This window comes from Vigna angularis, chromosome 1, assembly GCF_016808095.1.
Source record: "Vigna angularis cultivar LongXiaoDou No.4 chromosome 1, ASM1680809v1, whole genome shotgun sequence".
In the NCBI taxonomy this organism is placed as follows: Eukaryota; Viridiplantae; Streptophyta; class Magnoliopsida; order Fabales; family Fabaceae; genus Vigna; species Vigna angularis.
Window position 1 is genome coordinate 57,271,461 of NC_068970.1, and position 21,592 is coordinate 57,293,052.

Consider the following 21,592-nt stretch of genomic DNA (forward strand, 5'->3'; position numbering starts at 1 on the left):
CTAGGAAGAGGGAATTAACGTATTTAGAATTTAAAATATATATACATACATGTTATATCTCTCTCTCTCTCTCTCTCTCTCTCTCTCTCTCTCTATATATATATATATATATATATATATATATATATATATATATATATATATATATATATATATATAATATTATAGGTAAGTATAGTAATTTTTGGATGTTTCATTATGCATTTTATTTTATTTAGTAAAAAATACACAAAATAAATTAGTAATATACAAATATATATGAAATAAAGTGAAAACTTATTTTTTTTTATTAGAAAGAAATATAAAAGAAAACAAGAGTAGGAGAAAGGTAAAATAATAAGATTCAATTTATTTTAATTAGTTAACTTTACACTACCACTCACATCTTATTGTCTTAACTAAACTTGCATTATATAAACTTTTTCTTTGTATAAGGTGAAAGGGAGAAGAAGATTAAAGAGGAGATATTAATGTGAAATGAGTATTTATTTATTTGATATGAACTTCTTGATACAATGAAATTAAGCTGAAATTAAATGAGTGATTAGGGGAAGACCAAATTATTCCTTTACCATTGAGGGAGTTTATCAATTAGTTGATAAATAATTTCACCACAAAACCATATCCATAATTAATTATAATCTTATCACTGTTGATCATGTAAGTTAATTCGGATTCATAATTAATTATTAAGTTATCACACAATTAATTAGATAAGCTACCTAAAAATTCAAGTGACATACAAAATATTTACATGCATTGCCTATATTCAATTATCAATAACCATATTGAATTACAAAAGTTTTCTCATTTTTAAAATAAAATTACAAAAAATAAAGACAAGAGTATAACAATAATAAATAATAATAATTCATCACAAACTTTTATTTTTCTTTTTTCTCCTTTTTTTCGAATGAAAGATATAATCATTTAAATTCCCTCTTTTCTACCTTATCACTTCAAACAAACAACTTCATTTCTTTTATCAGTCCTTCAATTCCTTTTACATAAAAAGAAAAAAAAAGACATAGGAATTAGAAAAACAATCACCGTAAGTAACAAGAAGGGAGAATATGAGGTGGAAATCTCATCCAAGTCACTGCTTGGATAAGGGAAGAATATTACAAACTACAATTCCAATTGGACATGTTTCTCCAACGTGGATCTTCAAAATATTAAGGATGTCTTTAAATTAAAATTTATGATTAGTGTTGACCAATGATTGGATGTTATACAAATTTGTTTCAATTTTAATCAAAATCTATATTAACTACATACATGAATAATAATATTTGATATTTTAAATTAGATATGAAGAGAAAAATAATATATACATATTTTTGACAAAAAAAACATCTATAATTTATTAAATAATATAAAAGATTAATATTTACATTTACTTTTGTTTTGATTTTTCTAATTTTTGTTTTTATATTTTTATTATTTTTAATAATTATTTAATTTTTATTTAATACTTTCATTTAATTATATTTTTTTACTATTTAAAATTTAAAAGAAAAATATCCTCTTAACATTAATACCTTTTTCATGATTTTTATTTTTTTGTATAAACAATCAATGATTTAGTTAATATTTAAAACTGTATTAAGAATACACTCATTTTCTAACAAACACAATTTTTAAGAGTTTGTATAAGACAAACCCATCTTTTAAGAATGTCTATAAGACAAAAATTGTATCCCCATAATTATGAAAATAAGAATAATTATGAGAATGAAAATGAATATGTAATACTCAATTTCACAACCATCCCATCTCATTGTCTCCATATTTACAATTTAGTTTATAAAAACAATCAAGTCTTGCACGAATAAATTTTTAACTAAAACTTTTTTCTAAATTTATTTCTAAAGACAGCCAAATATATCACAAAACTCTCCAGATATTAAGAGTTAATAATCCTCACTCGGAACTACTATTCCCATTCTCCCTCTTCACTGCAATTTTTATGTAAAATTTAAGTCATCTTTACAAAACTATAGTTTTGAATCCATAATAAAAAAATATAAAAAAAAGTTGGCTCTTACCAAAAGTTTACCTATAAACATTAAAATAAGAAGTCAGTGATGTCAAGTGAATCGCAAATTAATAAACTTAACCAACTTGATCTAAGCAAATGATAAAAGTCAAGAATGAAGTGTATGTAAACCTTCACCATTTTCAAGTATCATAATCTAGTTGAAGCCTAAGATTAATGTCAAGAACCTCAGAAGAGGCCCCTATCATCTGATGCCTAGCTTGGAACTTGTCGATGCATTTACATAATGAACAAGAGATTGAAACACTAAATACTGTGCATGGTAAGCATAAATTAGAGGATGACACGGTGTAAAGAATTGGGGGTACACCAGCACACATAGTTAACTAAGATCAATATCAAGCAGCTCTGGCTTTCCTCTTTCAGTCTGGTTGGCACCAAGCTCTACGCCTAGTTGGCCTTTGTCCCCAGCCCCAAAGGCATACAACTTCCCTGATTCAGTTAAGGCAAAGGTATGAGCATTCCAATATACGGAATTCGTCATGCTAATCTGCACCACCCGTTCATTCATCTCTTTCATTGAAGTCACAAGCTTTGGACTTAACACATTTGCATGCATGTCTCCCTGCACAAGTACACTAGAAGATTAAATTTTAATACAATGTACTTTAGTCACCAATACAAAATTCAGAGTTCACTTTGCACTTTGAATTCAGTATTGTCATGTCATGCTATGCTGCCCCGTCATTTAGATTTAGCATAAATTAGAAGCTACATTCTGAAACTGAAAAGTTCTAATTCTTGCAAAACAGAAACCGCAAGCCAGTTTCATCATATCATGATTGCACAAAAGTCAAAGTAAACCGACTTCCTTTCGATAAAGGCAAACAAATCAAATAGAGTGAAAGGCATAAGAAAGCAGACCTGCTCATGATTCTCGGGGTTATGGCCAAGACTAGCAGATTCTCCACAACCAAATGAATACACATCACCATTATCAGCCACTACAAAGGTGGTGTAATCTCCTGTAGCAACATGAACTGCTTTGACATCTCTCAACCCTTCCACCACCTTTGGTACAGATTCACATTCTTCATTACCATGACCCAGGCAGCCATAACGACCCCACCCCCATGTGCAAATACGGCCATCCTGCCCCACCACAGCTGCATGCCACGCACCAGCTGCAACCACCATCGGCTTCAGGTTTAACAGCTGGAACTGTTCGATCAGACGAGGATACTTCTCATCAGTTTTTGAGCCATGTCCAAGCTTCCCACCCAAACCACACCCAACCGAGTACACTGACCTATTTAAGATTTTAGATAAGGATCACATAATCAATAAACATAAAGATAGTTATTACGAATAGAAAGATATGAAATGCAAAATCCAGTCTACGTAAGTTAAAAATAAAAAATCAGCAATGGTTAAAATTTTCATAATCTTGGAAGATGTGGACTTCATGCTAAATGTGTAGGCAATTCAAGAAAACAGAATGAAAGATGTGTTGCTAATAAAGGAATAAATCATAACATACAAAAAATTCTCTTTACACTCTATACACATCAATATGCGTAGAAAAAAATGAAGCGTAGAAGGGTGCCTAATTAGCATCATAAGACAGAACTTCTATCTCAATTCTTGTTGAAAAAGATGCAACAGTTAGGGAAATGAAATAAATCCGGTGCTCACATTCCGCTGGGTTGACAAGCCAAACAAAGCAGGTAGCAGAATCCAGCAGCTATTTGCACTACTGGTATGTGTTCCAGAGCTCCTAGCAAAGGACGGGGTTCAAGATCATTTGGATCAGTATGGTGACCGAGTTTGCCATCATTACCCCATGAAAAAGTATAAACCCTCCCTTCTCTTGACAACACAGCAGTGAAAAAGTTTCCAATTGCAGCTTGCACAACAAATATGTTTTTCAAAGAATCAACTAACTGTGGAGTTGTAACCAATTTAGATCCTTGAGTTCCAATTTCAGCATCACCAAAAGAGTCTTTCCCAAAGGCATAAACCTGCCCTGAATCACTGATCAACATTGTCCTCCTAGTCGCAGTAGTCGCTTGTATAATTCGGATGCCTTGCAAAGCTCTGCACCCCAAAGAGTTCAGTTAACTTTAATTCAACAAGTTTACTTTATATGTTTGCAGAAAAAGATATAAGAACTGTGGAATGTACTAACTAATGCTCCAACCTAATTGGTCGAGGTTTCCAGTCCTCTCCAGTGGTGCCATGCCCAAGCTGGCCGGAACTATTGGACCCAAATGAATACACAAGCCCTTTTGATGTCACAGCAATGCTATGACCAGGACCTGCTATTGCCTGTGATTTCTCCCTTCGGCAACATGCTTCTCCAGCCATCAAAAACCTCAGAACCAATTTCCAAGAACCACCACATCTTTGCTTCAAATATTGCTGTTGTTGAGTCGTCATTGGCTTAAAAATGGCTCTTTTCTGGCACATGTCTAATGCAGCAAGCTCTGACAAGGACAAATCGAAATCTGGATCAAACTTTGCTGGCTGCTTGAAGAAGGAGCATGTTGCCTACACCACATCAGATATGAAACCGGCAGTGCTGGAATTAGTACTTTCAATTAACAACTAAAAAACCTGTAAAATAAACATCACTTGCCTCAAGTTTAGCAAGGTCTTGAGCATACAAGTCGTATGATGTAAGCAGATGAAGAACAATGGAAGGATTAGCAGACAAGGGAAACTCTCCTGGACTGGAATCCCCAAAGCAATGTCGTTGCTCCCGTTGAAATGTAGGCAATTGTGTGGCAACAATAGTGGTAATTGGCTGATCTGGGATGTTATGGTATTGGATAGTAGGGGTTCCACTGGTAGTGGCATCCATGGGCACTGCCAACTTTATACAGTGCCCAAACACAGCAGAAGAGAGGATCTAACACTTCTGGGAATTATGAAAATATGCGTAAATTTATTACTATGTTAATATGTTAATTAATTATAGTTTCTCAGTTTATAACATTTGAAACTCTACACATTGTTCTAATTTGCAACAAGCATGTACCTCAAGAATGTATTTGACTAGCAAATCTCAGGCCTCAAACCTACAAAGAAAAAACATACTTATAAAAGTGACTTTTTTTTTAATACAGCTGAATTACATGATTATTTGTCTTCATTTACAATCGCCATATAAATCAAAGACACAAGAAAGAAAGCATTTAGTCATGAAACTGAAGATGATCAGAAAGACAAATAGATTTTACTTTTCACAGACACCATACTAAAAAATCAGGAGGGGTTGAAATTGAGGATGAAAGGAACCCAAAGAATAGAACTTTGACAAGTTTACTATTCCCAGATGATGGGATATTCTACAATCATAATAAAAAAAAAGAATTTCCTGATCGAAGTTGGAAAAATCGCCACTAATAAAAGGTTGATCATCCCAACCAAAACGAATCAAAATTTAAAATACCCTTCTCCATGCACAAACAAAAATTCCTTTCTTTTTTACTTTCCCAGATCAGGGAAGCACAAGTAACCCAATGAACAAGTACACTTGTTGGATACGCAAACATGAAAAGAGGAAAGCAAAAAATTAAAAAGAAAAAAGAATCAAGGGAAGCGGAATATAAAACATGGTAAACAAGTTTTGGGTGAATGGAATTCATTATGATCGATATAGATCGAAACAGAGGCACGTAAAAAGGGTGATTACTTATGAGAGGGGTCAACAACAATTCCTCAAATTGAGTGTTCACCATCGATGGAGAATTGTACAGAGGGTTATCACGTTTTATGACGAAACAAAGAAGATGTTGGTATGTGATGAAATGGCGTAGAGGTGAAAATCAGAGAAAGAGAGACTCGAAGTTTTGTATGGTTTATGGGAGTGACTGGAAGAATCAATAATTTTAAGGTTCCTCAAATGGAGGGGTCTCTCTTTTCTATGTCCAGCGCTCTTATATGCTTTCTAATGAAGAAGAGATGATGATGACGATGAGGTGTCGCTACACGCTACCGTTACGTAGCAGTCATTTTTTTTTTTTGGGTTAATTGATACTTTGAGAAGAGATTATTCATAATTAGCATTAAAGTCTATTATAGTATATAATAACATATAACAATATTTGAAAAGAGTAAAAATAATTAGTTATTATTTGTTTTATATACTTAAAATTAAAATTATAATAAGTAAATAAATATTTCTTCTAAAACCAAAAAACCTATATTCTTGTATAAATCAATTTATTTATACTATTTTTTAAATCAGGTGTAATCTCCTATCTTTTAATATACAAAATTGAGTTATGAAAAAATAATGAATCGAAAAGGTTAATAATGTTCTCACACTCAACTAACAGGTGAACAATCCTAATAATAATAATAATAATATAAACCAACTACTTATTTAGTTACACATTATATATGATATTATTATAACTGAATAGTTTAGAGGTGATAAAATCAAATAATCCAGTTTGTTAAAGTTTGTTAAATCTTAACTTTTCTTACCTGATTTTGTTACTAATATCTTCTTCAAACCATAAAATAAAATTCAAATATATGGAATAAGAATACGTGCAACTTGAAATTGGTTAAGTTGATTAAATCATTTACTTGACCATCATATTAGACACATATATAGCATACTAAACAGGTTCAATTAATATAAAAAATTATAATTGTGCATATTAAAAGAATGGAGTTTTCATGATAACATATCACGTAGGAATCATAAAAGTAAAATACTATAATGTCTCTTCCCATATAGAGAAATTGAGGTAAGTTAGAAAATTTTCAATCTTCAATGGAATTCGTTAGTGAGTGGATTAAGTCACTAAATTTTAAAAAAAAATTAAAAATTCAGGAGAATTTTAAGGCAAAACCAGGAGACAAAAAAGAAAGCAGTATTAATGTTTTATATTATTTGTTAATTAATTCTTATTTATTAGGCAAACGATATCTTATTTATTTTAAAACTTTTTTTAAAGTTTTGAAAAATAAAATGCCTTATTTAATCATTCTTCTATTTTTTTAGATATTTCTAGAATGTAGAGCTTGCTCCAAAGATTGATAACATTTACCTCTGAAGATTGATAATTGAATTGATCAAGATCCACATATAGAATCGATCAGAGTTATTGTTGATGAAATCCACCTACAAATTCTTCAATACAAATCAGTAAGAAATAGAAAAATGATTGAATACAAATATTAAATTGAATAATAAGATGAAAGTATTGAATAAGTACTATTATGACAAGAATATATATTTATAAGTTTTTGAGTCTAATATAATTGTTATATTCAGTTATAACAAATTCGACAAATCCACTAGAAAATATACTGGAAAATATATCTCCGAATATCTAGGAGAATATTTAGGGAACAGTTTTACTCTTTTTATAAATTCAAATTTTGCATCTTGATTTCTATTTCAAAAACTTTAAAAGAGAAATTTGGATAAAGATGGGATTTTCAAGAATTATCTCTTCTATTATATTTTCGTAACTATAAAATTTGTTATAACATATACGTATTAGTCAAAGAAGGAAGAAAGCATTGTATTTTTATTTGACACTTACCACAATACTCTAATTTATATACTCAGGTGTAATTATCACTGAGAGATGTTTTAATTTGTGGGGAGTGGAGGTGAAAATTGAGTTATTTAGAGGCTTTTATTATGTTGTCAACTTTTTACTAAGTAAAATAGTTTTTTTACTGATATTTAGAAGTCAAAACTGCTCTCTCCATCAGTCAGCCAATAAGAGTGTTAACTTCTCAATCATATTTAAGTTTGGTGGTCTCAGCCATCTCTAGCTTCTATATTGTCAGGACTAATTAAAATGCTATTTAACAAAAGAAAAGAGAAAAAAAAAGAAATAGAAATAATCGAAGAATCTGACATAATCCACCAATACCTTATATACCTTACATGGACTGCAATAAGTGATGTGTCCAAATAAGAATATGTAGTTAAAAGAGTAGAAAACACATAAAACAATATCATGAAACAATTCCATTAACTTCTACGCAATTAATCTAATAACATATTTAACAATATAAATACTTTCACAAAGGTTCAATCCAAATAACAATGCAAATTTTGTTTAAACTCTTTGCCATATTAAGAGACAATACGCTGAAAGGATTACAAGATCAAATATTAGCAATATTTGAAACCAATTTTCATGATGGACCATAAAAATAATCACCCTAATTATTCCATATCCTTAAAAAGGTTCCATAATACTTGATATAACATTGTATTAGATATAAAATGATTAATGAGGAATGAAACCTCAAATATAACTATAATTCCAGGATATGTTATAAGGTAATGAAAAACTCAACCAGACCTACGAGCATTATTAATATCTCTAAAAGAGTAAATGTTTTGATCTCGAAAACTTTACAACATAGTAAAATAGCCAATGAATTGAAATCCTAATAAACAAAAAGATTTCATACTTCACTTGGTTAGAACAAAATTATTTAGACAAACTACAAATAGATATGATTAAATCGATAAAGAATATATTAAAGGCCTTTAAGGAGAAACAGAAGGAATTATACCATCATTAAAACAAACAAAGCTTTTTAATATTGAAAATAAAGAAATAACTGCTTCTTCCTTTAAAATGATAAAGAGAATAGAGAAATTAATATTAAAGATATCCAAAATATTCTTGACTAGATTATACCAATGACATACCCCATCAAATACTAGTATTAAAAGACCTAGACACGGACACTCCACCTTCAAAACATTCGTAACAAAGAATTAGGAAATAAAGATGCAAATGAATTAGAAGAATAATTTGATAATAACTTATATAAAATAAGTAAAGGAAGAATAAATTCTAACCCTAGAATAAGACTATTACCTTCAACAAGAAATTTTTCTAGGAAACCTAACCTTCCCACATTCAATTTAAAGAATTAGAATTAGAATATCCATCAATATTTGATGGACAAGAAAATTCTGACTAAAATATTAATGGAATGATAAATCATTAAATAACAAGAAAAGCATGAAATGGATATAGTTGTCTCAGTCTACAGAGTCGAACATTCAAAAAACAAACAGTAAAATTAAATATTGAAGGTTTTACTGGCATCCTTTGGTGGGATAATCACTGTGTTAAACAATAAAAGAACCACTCAATACTAATAATGATAAAACAATGCATAATTTTATTAGAAATTCAAAAACATTTTATAGAAAAGCATTAGAACTACTACATGATCTGATATGTCCAACTTTTCGAGGTTTCACAAGAGGTGTCAGTAGGGATATTGATGATTTTATTTCCATGATTTTTAAGATTGTAAACAAGTATTACCTTTAGTCTTTGCAGAAAAGGTTCAAAATTGTAAAATAAATATCCTAATGCCAAAATAAAAGAGAAAACTTATAGTAGAATATTTTTAATATTTAAAAATACCAAAGTTTCTATATTCCATAATTTAGAAGTAGAAAATTGGATTATAGACTCAAGCCCGAGAAATTAGAGAGTTAGGAAACTTTTATATTGAATACAGATGTAAAACAACTTATGGAAAAATATCAAAAATACAAAATGTTATGTAGTAAGGTATTCATTCAAATATCTTAAATATCTTAAACGGTTAAGATATTTATCAAGCCATTATCCACGTTTTTAGGTAAGGTGGTTATTTTCATTTAGCTTATAAATACAATGACAGGACCAGAGTCCAGGTACGTTCTCTTCATGTGCTAGAGATCCTAGACAGTATCATAATCATTCTCTTGAGAGCTGAAGCTCCATAATTCACATCTGACTTGAGCGTCGGAGTATCTTTGCAGGTACCTCCCCCTCCTTTGGCGAGTAGGAACAACAATGGAGAAAAGCACGCGTCCCGGACAACCAGCAAGCAACCCAGACAGCCAAGAGCAATAAAGACACGCAGGAAAATGTACACCGAAACATTTTGGCGCCCACCGTGGGGCCGAGTGTCATCTCACAAAAACCGCAAGAGGAGCACTCAGCCTCAATGAATCACTGCCTCAGATAGAGCTACTCCATCAAATCGCTGCATCGCCACCAAGATTCTCCTCCTCGAGCCGTGACGCCACTGTCATTACCAGATCGAATGACGCCTCCAGCGGGTTTCTATCCTTCTTCCCCCGTGAGCCATTAATGCCAGTAGACATCAGCGAAATCACACCCCCAAATCGGGTCCACCCATCAGCCTCCGCCGCGCCACCAGCCGCTGCTGTCACAGGAGCACCATTAGGTCACCTCCATCGTCTCCATGATTGCACAATCCGCAAATCAAAAAACCCTAAATTCCTAAATCACCTCCCAAACACTATCACGCTGATCCCACGACGGTGGTGGAGACCACGGAACTCCTATCCATGGTGCATCTCAACAAGAACAGCCCACACCAGCAGCCTCTCTGCACTCGCACGCGCCAGATCAAAACCACAATTCCTAATTTCCCAAATTCCCAATTACACCAGAAATCGCAGAACGCCGAAAACCCTAAATTCCCAAATCAATGACAAGCCCTTTCGGCACCTCCAGGTCTGCCGCGTTGTTAGACCCATTCTCCACGTCTTTCGCAAGACTCGTTCTATCCACGCCTCGTTCGGTTCTGCCTCCACATGATCGGCCATTTCACCTAACGGGCGTGCGGCTTCAAGCGTTCAACCAATCAGCCGTTCGTCCTCGCCTTTGGATTTGAACGCTCGACACTTAATATGGACGAGCGTTCAAACAAAAGACCGTGCGTCCTCGACCTTCGGATTCGGACGCTCGACAATGCCTGTGGACGAGCGTTCAAGCAATCAGCCATTCGTCCTCGAGCATTTCGTCCTCGCCTTTGGATTCGAACGCTCAACGCTTAATGTGGACGAGCGTTCAAACAAAAGACCGTTCGTCCTCGCCATTCGGACTTCAACGCTCGACAATGCCTGTGGACGAGCGTTCAAGCAATCAACGGTTCGTATTGAAGCGCCCCAAGCTCAGCCTCGCGTACGTCAATGACGTTCGTCCTGAGACGTCCCGCACTCAACCTTGCGTACGTTCGGCCTTTCGGTTTCGAGGACGCTTGACAATCCACTCCTACGAACACTCCTCGACGCCAGTGACGTTCGTTCTCTCGGCCTCAGCGTTCGGCCATCCGTGGCCTTAACCATTCGGTCACCAATCTCAATAACGTTCGGCCATCTTTGGCCTCGACCGTTCGACCATCCGTCTCATCAACGTTCGGCAGCTTGCCATGGACCATACGGCCTTTCTTATTGACGTTCGGCCTCGCCCTTCGAATTCGAACGCTCGACTGTACCTGTGTACGAGCGTCCTAGCATTCAAGCGCCACGGTCGTTCGACCCAGCTGATGAGCATGAAGCGTTTTAAGCGTTCGACATTTGTTCTGACACATCGAGGACGTTCGATCTCTACCACTCGACCAAACTTCAACACGAGCGATCCAACATTCGAACATACATCAACACGAGCACTTCAGCGTTCGAGCACCACTGTCGTTCGAACACCGCTCGACAGTCCATATCAACGAGCGTTCAGAAAACCGCTCGACAAGCAATGGGACGAACGTTCAAACCATCCCCGACGTTCGTCCACTCAGTCCCCAACGTTCGCCCACTCGGTCACCAACGTTTGTTCACTCCGTCACCAACGCTCAACCATCAATGTCAACGAACGTTCACACAGTCAGTCGTCCGTCCTCCCTTCGTTCTCTAGGCCTCAATGGTTCGACCATTAGACCTCACGGACGTTCGACCTACAGCGTTCGTCACTTCGCTCATCATCGACGTTCGGTCGTGCACAATCTCAAAACTTAATCGTTCGGCCATACTCTTGTTCGGCCTCTGTGCGTTCGGTCACTCGATCTCTCTAACGTTCGTCCTCAAACGTCCCGCACTCAGCCTCGCGTACGTTCGGCCTTTCGGTTACGAAGACGCTCGAACACTCGACCTCACGTACCACTCGAACGTCCAAGGAGTCGGCCGTTCGACTTCAATAGCGTTCGACAGTTGGTTTCTACCGCTCGACACTCAATGTGGACGAGTGTTCAAACAGTAGACGTTCATCCTCGCCCTTTGGATTGGAACGCTCCACACTATATATGGACGAGCGTTCAAACAGTACACCGTTCGTCCTCCCCATTCGGATTAGAACGCTCGACAATCAGTATGTGAACGAGCGTCCAAACACTCGGCCTCACATTCGGCCTCTACTGTTCAACCACACATCTACACGAGTACTCAAGCCTTGGGCCATTCGACCCCACTGATGATCAGCCAGTCGAACTCAAGAACGTTCGTCCGCTTGCCTCGGTTGTTCAGCTGTAAGTCTCAATGACGATCGGCCGCCTAGCCTCCACCCTTTCGCCTCAGTCGTTCGGCGATTTGCGTCTCAAGCATTCCACCATGCGATCCTATTGACGTTCGACCACCAGGTTTTAAACGCTCTATATTTTTATATATTGTATATCTTACGCAGGTCACAGTGCACGGTCAACCGAAAACCGGGCGTTCTAAGGAATTCACTCCATGTCCACGAACGTTCTACGGGATACACTCCCGCTGGTAGATGTTCGCCCTAAAACACCCAGGTACATTGAACAAAGGGACACACTCCCGCTGGTAGATGTTCGCCCTAGAACACCCAGGTACATTGAACAAAGGGACACACTTCCGCTGGTAGATGTTCGCCCTAGAACACCCAGACCATCAAACCTAGGGGACCATCCTCTAGTCTATCTTATGTTCGCCCAATCACATCAAATTTTAAAAAATACTGTCGTTCGGCCTCAAAAGCGTTCGTCATTTGGTTCAGCGAGCGTTCTCAAATTCGTGTGTACGAGCGCTCAAACACCTCTCGACCGCTCGTCAATTCATGTGTACGAGCGTTCCAACACCGCTCGACAATCCTTGTTAACGAGCGTTCAAATACCGCTCGACAAGCCATGTGACGAGCGTTCAAACTGTCCACGCGTTCAACCTACGTGTCGAGCGTCCTCACGTTCAACCGCTCGACACTCCATTTGGATTCGGCCACTCGACGCCAACGACGTTCATTCTCTTGGGGCCAATCATTCGGCCATTAGATTGTCGAGCGTTCGTCGCTTCGACCATCATCGACGTTCGGCCTCAAGGGCCCAACACTCACTCAGTGATCATTTGGCCATCGTTCCATCTCTTTGACGTTCGGCATCTAGCGTTCGGTCATGCACGATCTCAACACTCAATCGTTCGGCCATACTCTTGTTCAGCCTCGCGTACGTAAATGACGTTCGTCCTGAAACGTCCCGCACTCGGCCTCGCCTTAGAATTCGAACGCTCGACAATCACTGTGTGTGAGCGTCCTTGCTGCCGGACGTTCGGCCTCGAAGATGTTCGACCATACTTCAACACGGGCGCTCGTCAACCCATGTCAACAAGCGTTCAAATATCGCTCGTCAATTCATTTCAACGAGCGCACGTCAATTCATTTCAACGAGCGCTCGTCAAACCGATGTCAACGAGGGTTCAAATACCGCTCGTCAATCCGTTTCGACGAGCGCTCGTCAATCCATTTCAACGAGCGCTCGTCAAACTGATGTCAACAAGCGTTCAAATACCGCTCGACAATCCATTTCAACGAGCGTTCAAGAACCGCTCGTCAATCCACATCAACGAGCGCTCGTCAATCCACATCAACGAGCGCTCGTCAATCCATGTTTTCGAGCGTTCAAGAAGTTGGTCGTTCGGCCTCAAATTTGTTCGACCTTTTGTTTTTTAAGCGCTCGCCAACCCAGGTGCACGAGCGTTTGACTTCCCTTTGGTTTCAACCTCGGTCATACGTATCCTCACGCTCGGCCTCACTTGTTCCAGCTTTTTGCCGTTCGTCTTCGCCTCTTTTTGGCTCATCAAACCCAATTGCTCGGTCATCCTTGATTTAAAACGTTCAATCCACACATGAACGACAACCAGAAACACGCTCCCCAACACAGCCTCCCTCAAACCCATAAGTCCTATAGTTACCACGTCCATAAAACGGAACATTAACTCAGACTTGGGGGGCATGTTATGTAGTAAGGTATTCATTCAAATATCTTAAATATCTTAAACGGTTAAGATATTTATCAAGCCACTATCCACGTTTTTAGGTAAGGTGGTTATTTTCATTTAGCTTATAAATACAATGACAGGACCAGAGTCCAGGTACGTTCTCTTCATGTGCTAGAGATCCTAGACAGTATCATAATCATTCTCTTGAGAGCTGAAGCTCCATAATTCACATCTGACTTAAGCGTCGGAGTATCTTTGCAGGTACCTCCCCTTCCTTTGGCGAGTAGGAACAACAATGGAGAAAAGCACGCGTCCCGGACAACCAGCAAGCAACCCAGACAGCCAAGAGCAATAAAGACACGCAGGAAAATGTACACCGAAATAATCAAAAAGAATACTCCAATCCCTAAAAAACCAATAAATCTATTTAATAATAATACTAATGAAAAACAGGTAATACAAAATCTAATATCATATGTTATCGATATGGAAGATTTGGATGTATGGTAGCCAGGTATTATGGGCCCTCAAGTGATCAAGCAGATAGGAGCAGAGGCTTTTCAGTTACAGCTTCCAGTGCACGCCAGAAATTAATTCACCAGTTTTTCATCTTTCTCGGCTCAAGTTAGCAGTAGGAGATCATTCTGTAGAATCAGCATTGCCAGTAGGAGGGCCATTCCACAGGAGTACAACTACATCAAGTGTTTGGAACTAGGATGGTAAAGCAAGGACAATAAACGGTGCAGCAACTGCTGATTCAATGGCAGAATACATCACCGGAGGAGGCAACTTGGGAAGATAAAACTAATATACAATAACAATTTCCCGAATTCAACCTTGACGACAATGTTTTTTTGGAGGGGAGGTATTGTTAGGAAAGAGAATCAAGGTCAGGCACAAGCTGTCCAAAAACCTTTTTTAGTGTATCAAAGGAAACATAGAAGACGGTAATGGGAAAAATACGGAAGATGGTTAGGACTGTTGAGGCAGTTACGTCAATTAGAGAGGGAGGGGTATAAAGCACTTGAGGGTTTATGGCGGTATGAACAAGATTAAATTATTGGACAAGGATAGCTCCTTCTGTGAAAGGAGAGCTGCATCCTTTGTAGAGCCATTGTACTTGTGACATTCAGACAATAAAAGTTTCTTTCTTCAGTCACACTATTCTCCTTACTCTCTTTTGATTCTTTAATTCCTAACACTATAACCATTACAAGATCAACATCAATAAAAATAATTGCAACAAGGGTGCGTGTGGGAGACCCAAAGCACAACAAGCAATTCAACACGATACTAAAGTAAAGATATCAGGACAGACGAAAGCAATCATGGAATATAGAAGGTTTCAGAGCTTACCTTGATTCTGATATTTGTGAGAGCCAAAACTCCCAATCCTTCACTTCAGCCATTGTCCCAAACATATGATTTTCGATTATAATTATCTTGGTAGATTGCGACACTGGTGTTAGCCATTACTAAAAATTGAAGAACAAACGCCACCGTAAATAAATAAAACTCAACCGGAATCAACATAAAAAGAGTGGCTTAGCGAAAAGATCGAAGAACAGTGGAGATGAAGTAAACCTGTTTTGAACAAAAAATTTCGGAGAAGACAGATGGTTCTGAAGCTGAGAAGCAGCGATGAAGCGAGCGGGGCAACGGAGACGAGGCAACGAACGAGATTTGTAGCAGAGCGTCTCAACGGTAGCGGGAAGATTCCAGAAACCGGTTCCACCGTCAAGAAACGACGCTGTAAAAACAACCTCCGTCTTCTTCCTTTCATTCAGATGCAAGGTAGAGAAGGAAACAAGAGAGAATGGAGAATTTTGAAATTAGAGGGAGAATGAATGATGGAAGCGGGAAGACACGAAAAAACATTTTTGAAAATCTTGCGGTAATTTTTATATTAATATAATTAATATTCGATTTGGGAGAGAGGGAAATGTTGTAGAACTAAAAACAATTACTATTTTATGTTTTCTGGTATTTACTATAACATTTAATCTTCTGAAAACGCATGATAAAAAATAATAATAATAATAATAATAATGCGGTAAACTCAAACTATGCTATAAGTATAGTTTCTAGCCCTCCTTTCCCCTTTACTTGTATATATTGGATACAACTAAAAAATAGTTATATATATATATACATATATATATATAAGGTACTTTTATATACAATTATAATATTCATAAATCATTATACTTTAGAATAAGTTTTTTTAGTGTTTGTAAATAGTTGAGGGTTTTATCCTGAACTAGTATATTTTAAATTTAAAATATTGACTATTTGTGCACAATTATATATATATATATATATATATATATAAAATTTTGACAAACTTCATATTACGTTTTAAATTTGTTAAGTTTGTTTATCTTATATATATTTTGCTATTTTGTTAGTATGGTTATATATGTACTCTTTCGTTAATTAATTAATTGAATATGTGATGATTCTTTATAACAATGTTAATTTTATTAGAATTTGAGATGCTACAATATTTTTTTATTCTAAACCATAAATTTATGTCTTCGTCTCTTTTCTAAATTTTGTTTTTTTTAAATAAAAATTAGTTTTCCAAAGTCAACTTTTTGTTAAGTCCATCTTTAATATGATATTCTTCTTCCTTATTAGCTTGGTTTGAGAATGCTTTAAGTATTGTAAATTACGCATCAATTCGGGTTTTTATGGCTTGATGGTGATTAGAATATTATTAGTATAATTTCGTTTGGAACGTTTTTAGTCCTACTCAAGCTACTGTCGGCTTATTTATATATCATAGGACTTTTTTTAAACTTAAATATGACTTGTTTAGAGTTTGAAGTTCTTTAAAAGCACGTTACATGGCTTTATTGGGAAGATAAGAATGATCTTTAACTGAGTCAACAAGTTTACAAAGCAAGAGCTCTTACATATTATTTGTTTTCAAAATATTAATAAGAAAATAAGAAAATTTTAACAAAGAGTAATTATCATAATAAGTTAATACAGATTTTTTAATAATATTTTGATATTATATATATATATATATATATATATATATATATTATTTTTTATTAATTTTAAAATACATCAACACAATAATAAATACATATGTTATATTAATACATATGTTATATTAAAATTTTTCCTTTTTATTATTAAGACGTGTTCTGATTACATATATGTCCAGCAATGTAATGTAACTCATGCACGTTGAATTGACAGCAGCTTAATCTTATGAGGTGAAGATGAAGATGATTTGTAACTATGTGAATGTAAGTAAAATGGTGTATTTAGACCCAACCTTCGTCCAAGTACATCAATTGCTCATTTCAACAACAATTGTTAGAGGCAACAAAACCAATTATTTTCGAAACTAACTATTTTTACATCACAATTTTCTTTCATTATTATTCACTTTTTATATTTTTTTATATATAAATTAATTTTTATTAAGACTATTTTATACTTATAAAAGTTATGTCAAATAATTTTTTTTTCCTATGACATATTAATAAAAAAAACCCATAAATTTTAAGCCCCTCTTTAATTGTTGACACCCACCAAAATACTATTACGTTCTTACATTTCTTTTTTAATATTTAAAAAAGATATATTTTAATATAAATTTTTTAATAATATTTTGAGACAACATGCATATTATTTTTATCACTGTTTTATTATTTATTTATTATTATTATATTAACGCATTGTAAATTCAATTAAAAGAAAAAGATGAGACGGTATATACTATTTAAAAATCACATATGCTTTGATTATCATCCCTTTGAACGACGTGTCGTTCCGATATAGTAAAAAGGCGTGTTTGGGAGAAGCAGTTTAGCAGGAAGAAAGACAAGAAAAAATAGATTTGGGACATATTGAGAAGCGGAAGTGATAAGAAAAAGGAAGAATATGAGGTGGAAATCTGATCTAAGCCTCTGTTTGGATAAGAGAAAAATCTAGAAAGCGCAACCCCATTGGACCTCGTTTCTCCAACGTGGCTTTTCCAAACGCTAAATTGCCACTCCTCACTCAGAACCACGTTCCCCATCCTTTCTCTTCCACACGCACCACCACTCTCAACTCACACACTCACTCAACAATGGCAGCAACAATATCAGCAATGGCCATGATCAACGCCAAATGCCTCAACCCCACATCACCAAAATTCCCGACCAAACTCACACCCTCAAAACCTTCTCTCCTTTCTCTTCCCAAGGGCCTTATCGCCTCACCCGAAACCACCAGCCTCTCCGTTCCCACAGCCGTCGCCGGAGCCATATTCACGGCCCTAGGAACCTGCGACGCCGCGTTCGCCGCGCAGCAGATAGCGGACATAGCGGAAGGCGACAACCGCGGCCTGGCCCTGCTGCTGCCCATAATCCCAGCCATAGGGTGGGTGCTGTTCAACATTCTGCAGCCGGCGCTCAACCAAATCAACCGCATGCGCAGCACCAAAGGACTCATCATCGGGTTGGGTCTCGGCGGCTTGGCTGGACTCATGGCGGCGCCGCCACATGCAGCTGCAGCTGAAGTCGCGGCGATCGCCGAAGCCGCGAGTGACAACAGGGGGCAGCTTCTGCTGTTTGTGGTGGCACCGGCTATTGGGTGGGTGCTGTTCAACATCTTGCAGCCTGCTCTGAACCAGCTGAACAGGATGAGATCTCGGTGATGATGAAATAGTGAGGGAATTAATTCCTGTGATATCATCATACAATAATTCTCTTGTAACTTGTATCTATCTGATGCTATATTACATCACCTTCTCTTCTGCTTTTTTTTTCTTGTGACTTCCTTGATTCATTCCATTCCGATCTCTTTTTGTTGCAACTGTTATGGGACCTTCCATTTCCCTATCATGGATCTGATTGAGTTTGAGTTCATATGAGTTTTGAGAACTTCATATATATACATACATATTGTGTTGCACGTGCTAGGGCTGAGTGACAATTTAGATTGAGAAAGGAAAAGTTAATTCATTCTGTGATACCAACCCTTACTTGATTTAGTTAAGTTCTATTCACTAATTCAGAACAAGAAAACTTAACTATGAACAGAATATAATTTGAAAAGTAGAAATTAAATACATTATTAACTGAACCAAAGTTGCACACGTGACACTGTCAGAAATCAAGTCCTGGACTTTAAATCGTAGAGCTATGAATCACATCATAAAGTCTATACACTAAAATAAATTATATATAATACTCTTTTAAAATTGCGATTATTAAAAAATAGTATTTTTTTTTTCGGTATTATACGATATTTTGACAATCATCATATTTTAAATACAAAATGTGATGTTTTTAACTATGTATTATTAATGGTCATAAAAAAATATGTTATTTAGAAATGTTATTTTTAATAAATAGTTTTTCTATTTCAAATTGTTTTTCTAATTTTTATTTTTATGTCCTTTTTTTTCTCGTGAAAATAGATTTCTTTCCTTTTCCAAAATACTAATTTCAACCACATCCACTTGAATTCCAAAACCCTTTCTCTCTTTTCCTATTCGAATTCTCGAAATAACATGTTCGCTTCCAACTTCATTCACTCTTATATTCATTCAATCCGAAATAGTCGTTTCCCGGACATTCACTTCGAATTTCAAACCGTCCCCCACCCCATTCCCTCTTTCATTCTCATTCCCAAATGGTGCCGTTCCCCAACTGATTCCCAAATCCTGTTGTCGACCCAGTCGCGTGTTGGTCTTATATGCTTTGATAATCTAGATAGTTGAAACACTTTTAAAAAGTAGCGTTTAGTGTTTCTAACGAAAAGCGTTTAGTGTTTCTAACGATTAGGTATTATGATACATATGTTATATATGAAGTAGAGTTATGAAATGACATTCGAGCATACTTTTCTTTGAAGGATATTAATGTTGAGTGTTTTGGATGTAGGATGGAGTAACTTCACATAAAATATCTAAGTTTTCTTTTGTCAATACTCCAAACCATTCCAAGATACCTGCCAAAAACATTGATGTTTAAGTGAGTAATTCGTTTGGACAATAGTCAAAGCAAAGTCTTAAATTCACCATAAAATGCGATCATCTTCATCTTATCTTTAACCTCTATTTATAGTTTTGAGATGAGCCTAATATTAGTAGAACTCTAGTCACGGTCCAATCTCGATCCATTACCTACTAATTAACACTTACTCTTAACCTTGTTTTGTAGTGTTTCTTAGGAGATGCTTTGTTGTTGAGATTGCTTGTTCGGTCCTTAACCATGTCCGGTCGAGTGACATTTACCTTGTGTTGTCCAAATTCACGAGTTCAAACATACGTGACCGATCGCCCCTTCTCGGTGGCTCTTTTTGCCCAGTCCTAACTACGCGACCGCTTGGCCATATAATACATTGGTTATTATAATAATGACAGTGCTCACAACTAAAAAAGGAACAAAACAATTAATAGATAAAAAAAATGTAATTTTGTTAAAAGAAAGAACATTACATATCATTCTTTTTAGTTCCATAGAAAAAAACAATGACAACCTCACTCATTTGAGAATCAAATACAAAGAGAATCTAAAAGGAGAAATTAATCTTATCACTTAATTTTTCTCTCAAACACTAAGTAAAATGAAAAAAAAAAGACTTATGAGTGTGTTTCTAAGAAAACAATGAACTCCTTTTATAACATGAAAAGTAAGCCTTAATGTAAGTTCTCACCAATGTGAGATTTTTCTTCTCATATTCTCCCACTTGAAGATTTTGATGAAACTAATCAAATATTCACATCATGTTTTATTTTTTGCTATCATGTTGCTTATTCTTCTGATAAGTTGTAGTAGGATCAAATCCACACAAACTTGTTAATGTTAATCGACTTTGTCATAATATCTATTAGGTTTTTATTAGTGTGAACATGTTATTTGTAATAATGTAAACTTACATGCTTTGTCCTGGAATGAAAGACAAAATTCCTTATAACATGTAAGGCACTTTGGTCCCCTCAACCTCTGAATCCAAATAACTTCCTTACAAGCTTCAATAGCTACCATGTATTAAGCTCATGTAGTCAACAATGTACAACATTATGTAACTTGGACAACTAACTTACTACACCTTGAGCAATGGTAAACGCATAGCCAATAATATATATCCTTTTATCAATATCACTTGTAAAATTTGAACCTTATATAGTCCTAATAACTAATTTTGATCCTTTGAAACATAATGCAATACTCGAAGTTTCTTTGATGTATCTAAGGATCTTCTTAACAATACTCTAATGCTCTTGACCTAGATTTGTTCTGAACTTACTAACCATTCCTACTACTTGTGCAATGTATGGTATTATACAAATCATAACATACATAAGGCTACCTATTACTAATGCTTATGGTACCTGAGACATCTCCTCTCTGCTTCATTATTGGGACTCATACTTGAGAATAACACACAATTTATAAGAACTAGGATAGAAATTAGTTTGCAATCTAGCATGTTGAAGCGCTACAAGATTTTTTATAAGTAATTTTCCTAAAAAATCCAAATCTTCCTATCTTATATGTCTCGGCAAATTTGCATTCATAAAATATTACTTTATAGCCTTAGGTCAT

At 35.7% G+C, this 21,592-nt stretch overlaps 2 protein-coding genes across 5 annotated transcripts; one reads left to right on the forward strand and one right to left on the reverse strand.

Moving 5' to 3' along the window:
- Positions 1–2,090: 2,090 nt before the first annotated feature.
- On the reverse strand, positions 2,091–7,118 carry LOC108331113 (ultraviolet-B receptor UVR8). Of its 4 annotated transcripts, none has more exons than XM_017565752.2 (7): positions 7,066–7,118; positions 5,040–5,079; positions 4,638–4,919; positions 4,200–4,549; positions 3,695–4,096; positions 2,924–3,308; positions 2,091–2,624 (listed from the first exon to the last, which is right to left on the reverse strand). In XM_017565752.2, exons 3-7 carry the CDS (start codon positions 4,860–4,862, stop codon positions 2,382–2,384), a joined length of 1,605 nt encoding a protein of 534 aa, XP_017421241.1. In that variant the 5' UTR covers positions 4,863–4,919; positions 5,040–5,079; positions 7,066–7,118; the 3' UTR covers positions 2,091–2,381. The 4 variants fall into 4 exon arrangements, with proteins under 4 accessions (XP_017421241.1, XP_017421232.1, XP_017421246.1 ...); XM_017565743.2 differs by lacking the exon at positions 7,066–7,118 and adding an exon at positions 5,697–5,927; XM_017565757.2 differs by lacking the exons at positions 5,040–5,079; positions 7,066–7,118 and adding an exon at positions 5,697–5,927.
- A 10,902-nt stretch (positions 7,119–18,020) lies between these two features.
- LOC108331157 (photosystem II core complex proteins psbY, chloroplastic) lies at positions 18,021–18,904 on the forward strand. The gene has a single exon (XM_017565800.2). It carries the CDS (start codon positions 18,124–18,126, stop codon positions 18,691–18,693), a length of 570 nt encoding a protein of 189 aa, XP_017421289.1. The 5' UTR covers positions 18,021–18,123; the 3' UTR covers positions 18,694–18,904.
- The last annotated feature ends 2,688 nt before the right edge of the window (positions 18,905–21,592 follow it).

Excerpts from the sequence above, each read along its gene's own strand:
- LOC108331113 (XM_017565752.2), bottom strand. The coding sequence starts at position 4,862 with ATGGATGCCACTACCAGTGGAACCCCTACTATCCAATACCATAACATC. Across the intron at positions 3,309-3,694 it reads GCTTGTCAACCCAGCGGAAT|GTCAGTGTACTCGGTTGGGT; the intron begins GTGAGCACCGGA and ends AATCTTAAATAG. Across the intron at positions 2,625-2,923 it reads ACCCCGAGAATCATGAGCAG|GGAGACATGCATGCAAATGT; the intron begins GTCTGCTTTCTT and ends GTACTTGTGCAG.
- LOC108331157 (XM_017565800.2), top strand. The coding sequence starts at position 18,124 with ATGGCAGCAACAATATCAGCAATGGCCATGATCAACGCCAAATGCCTC.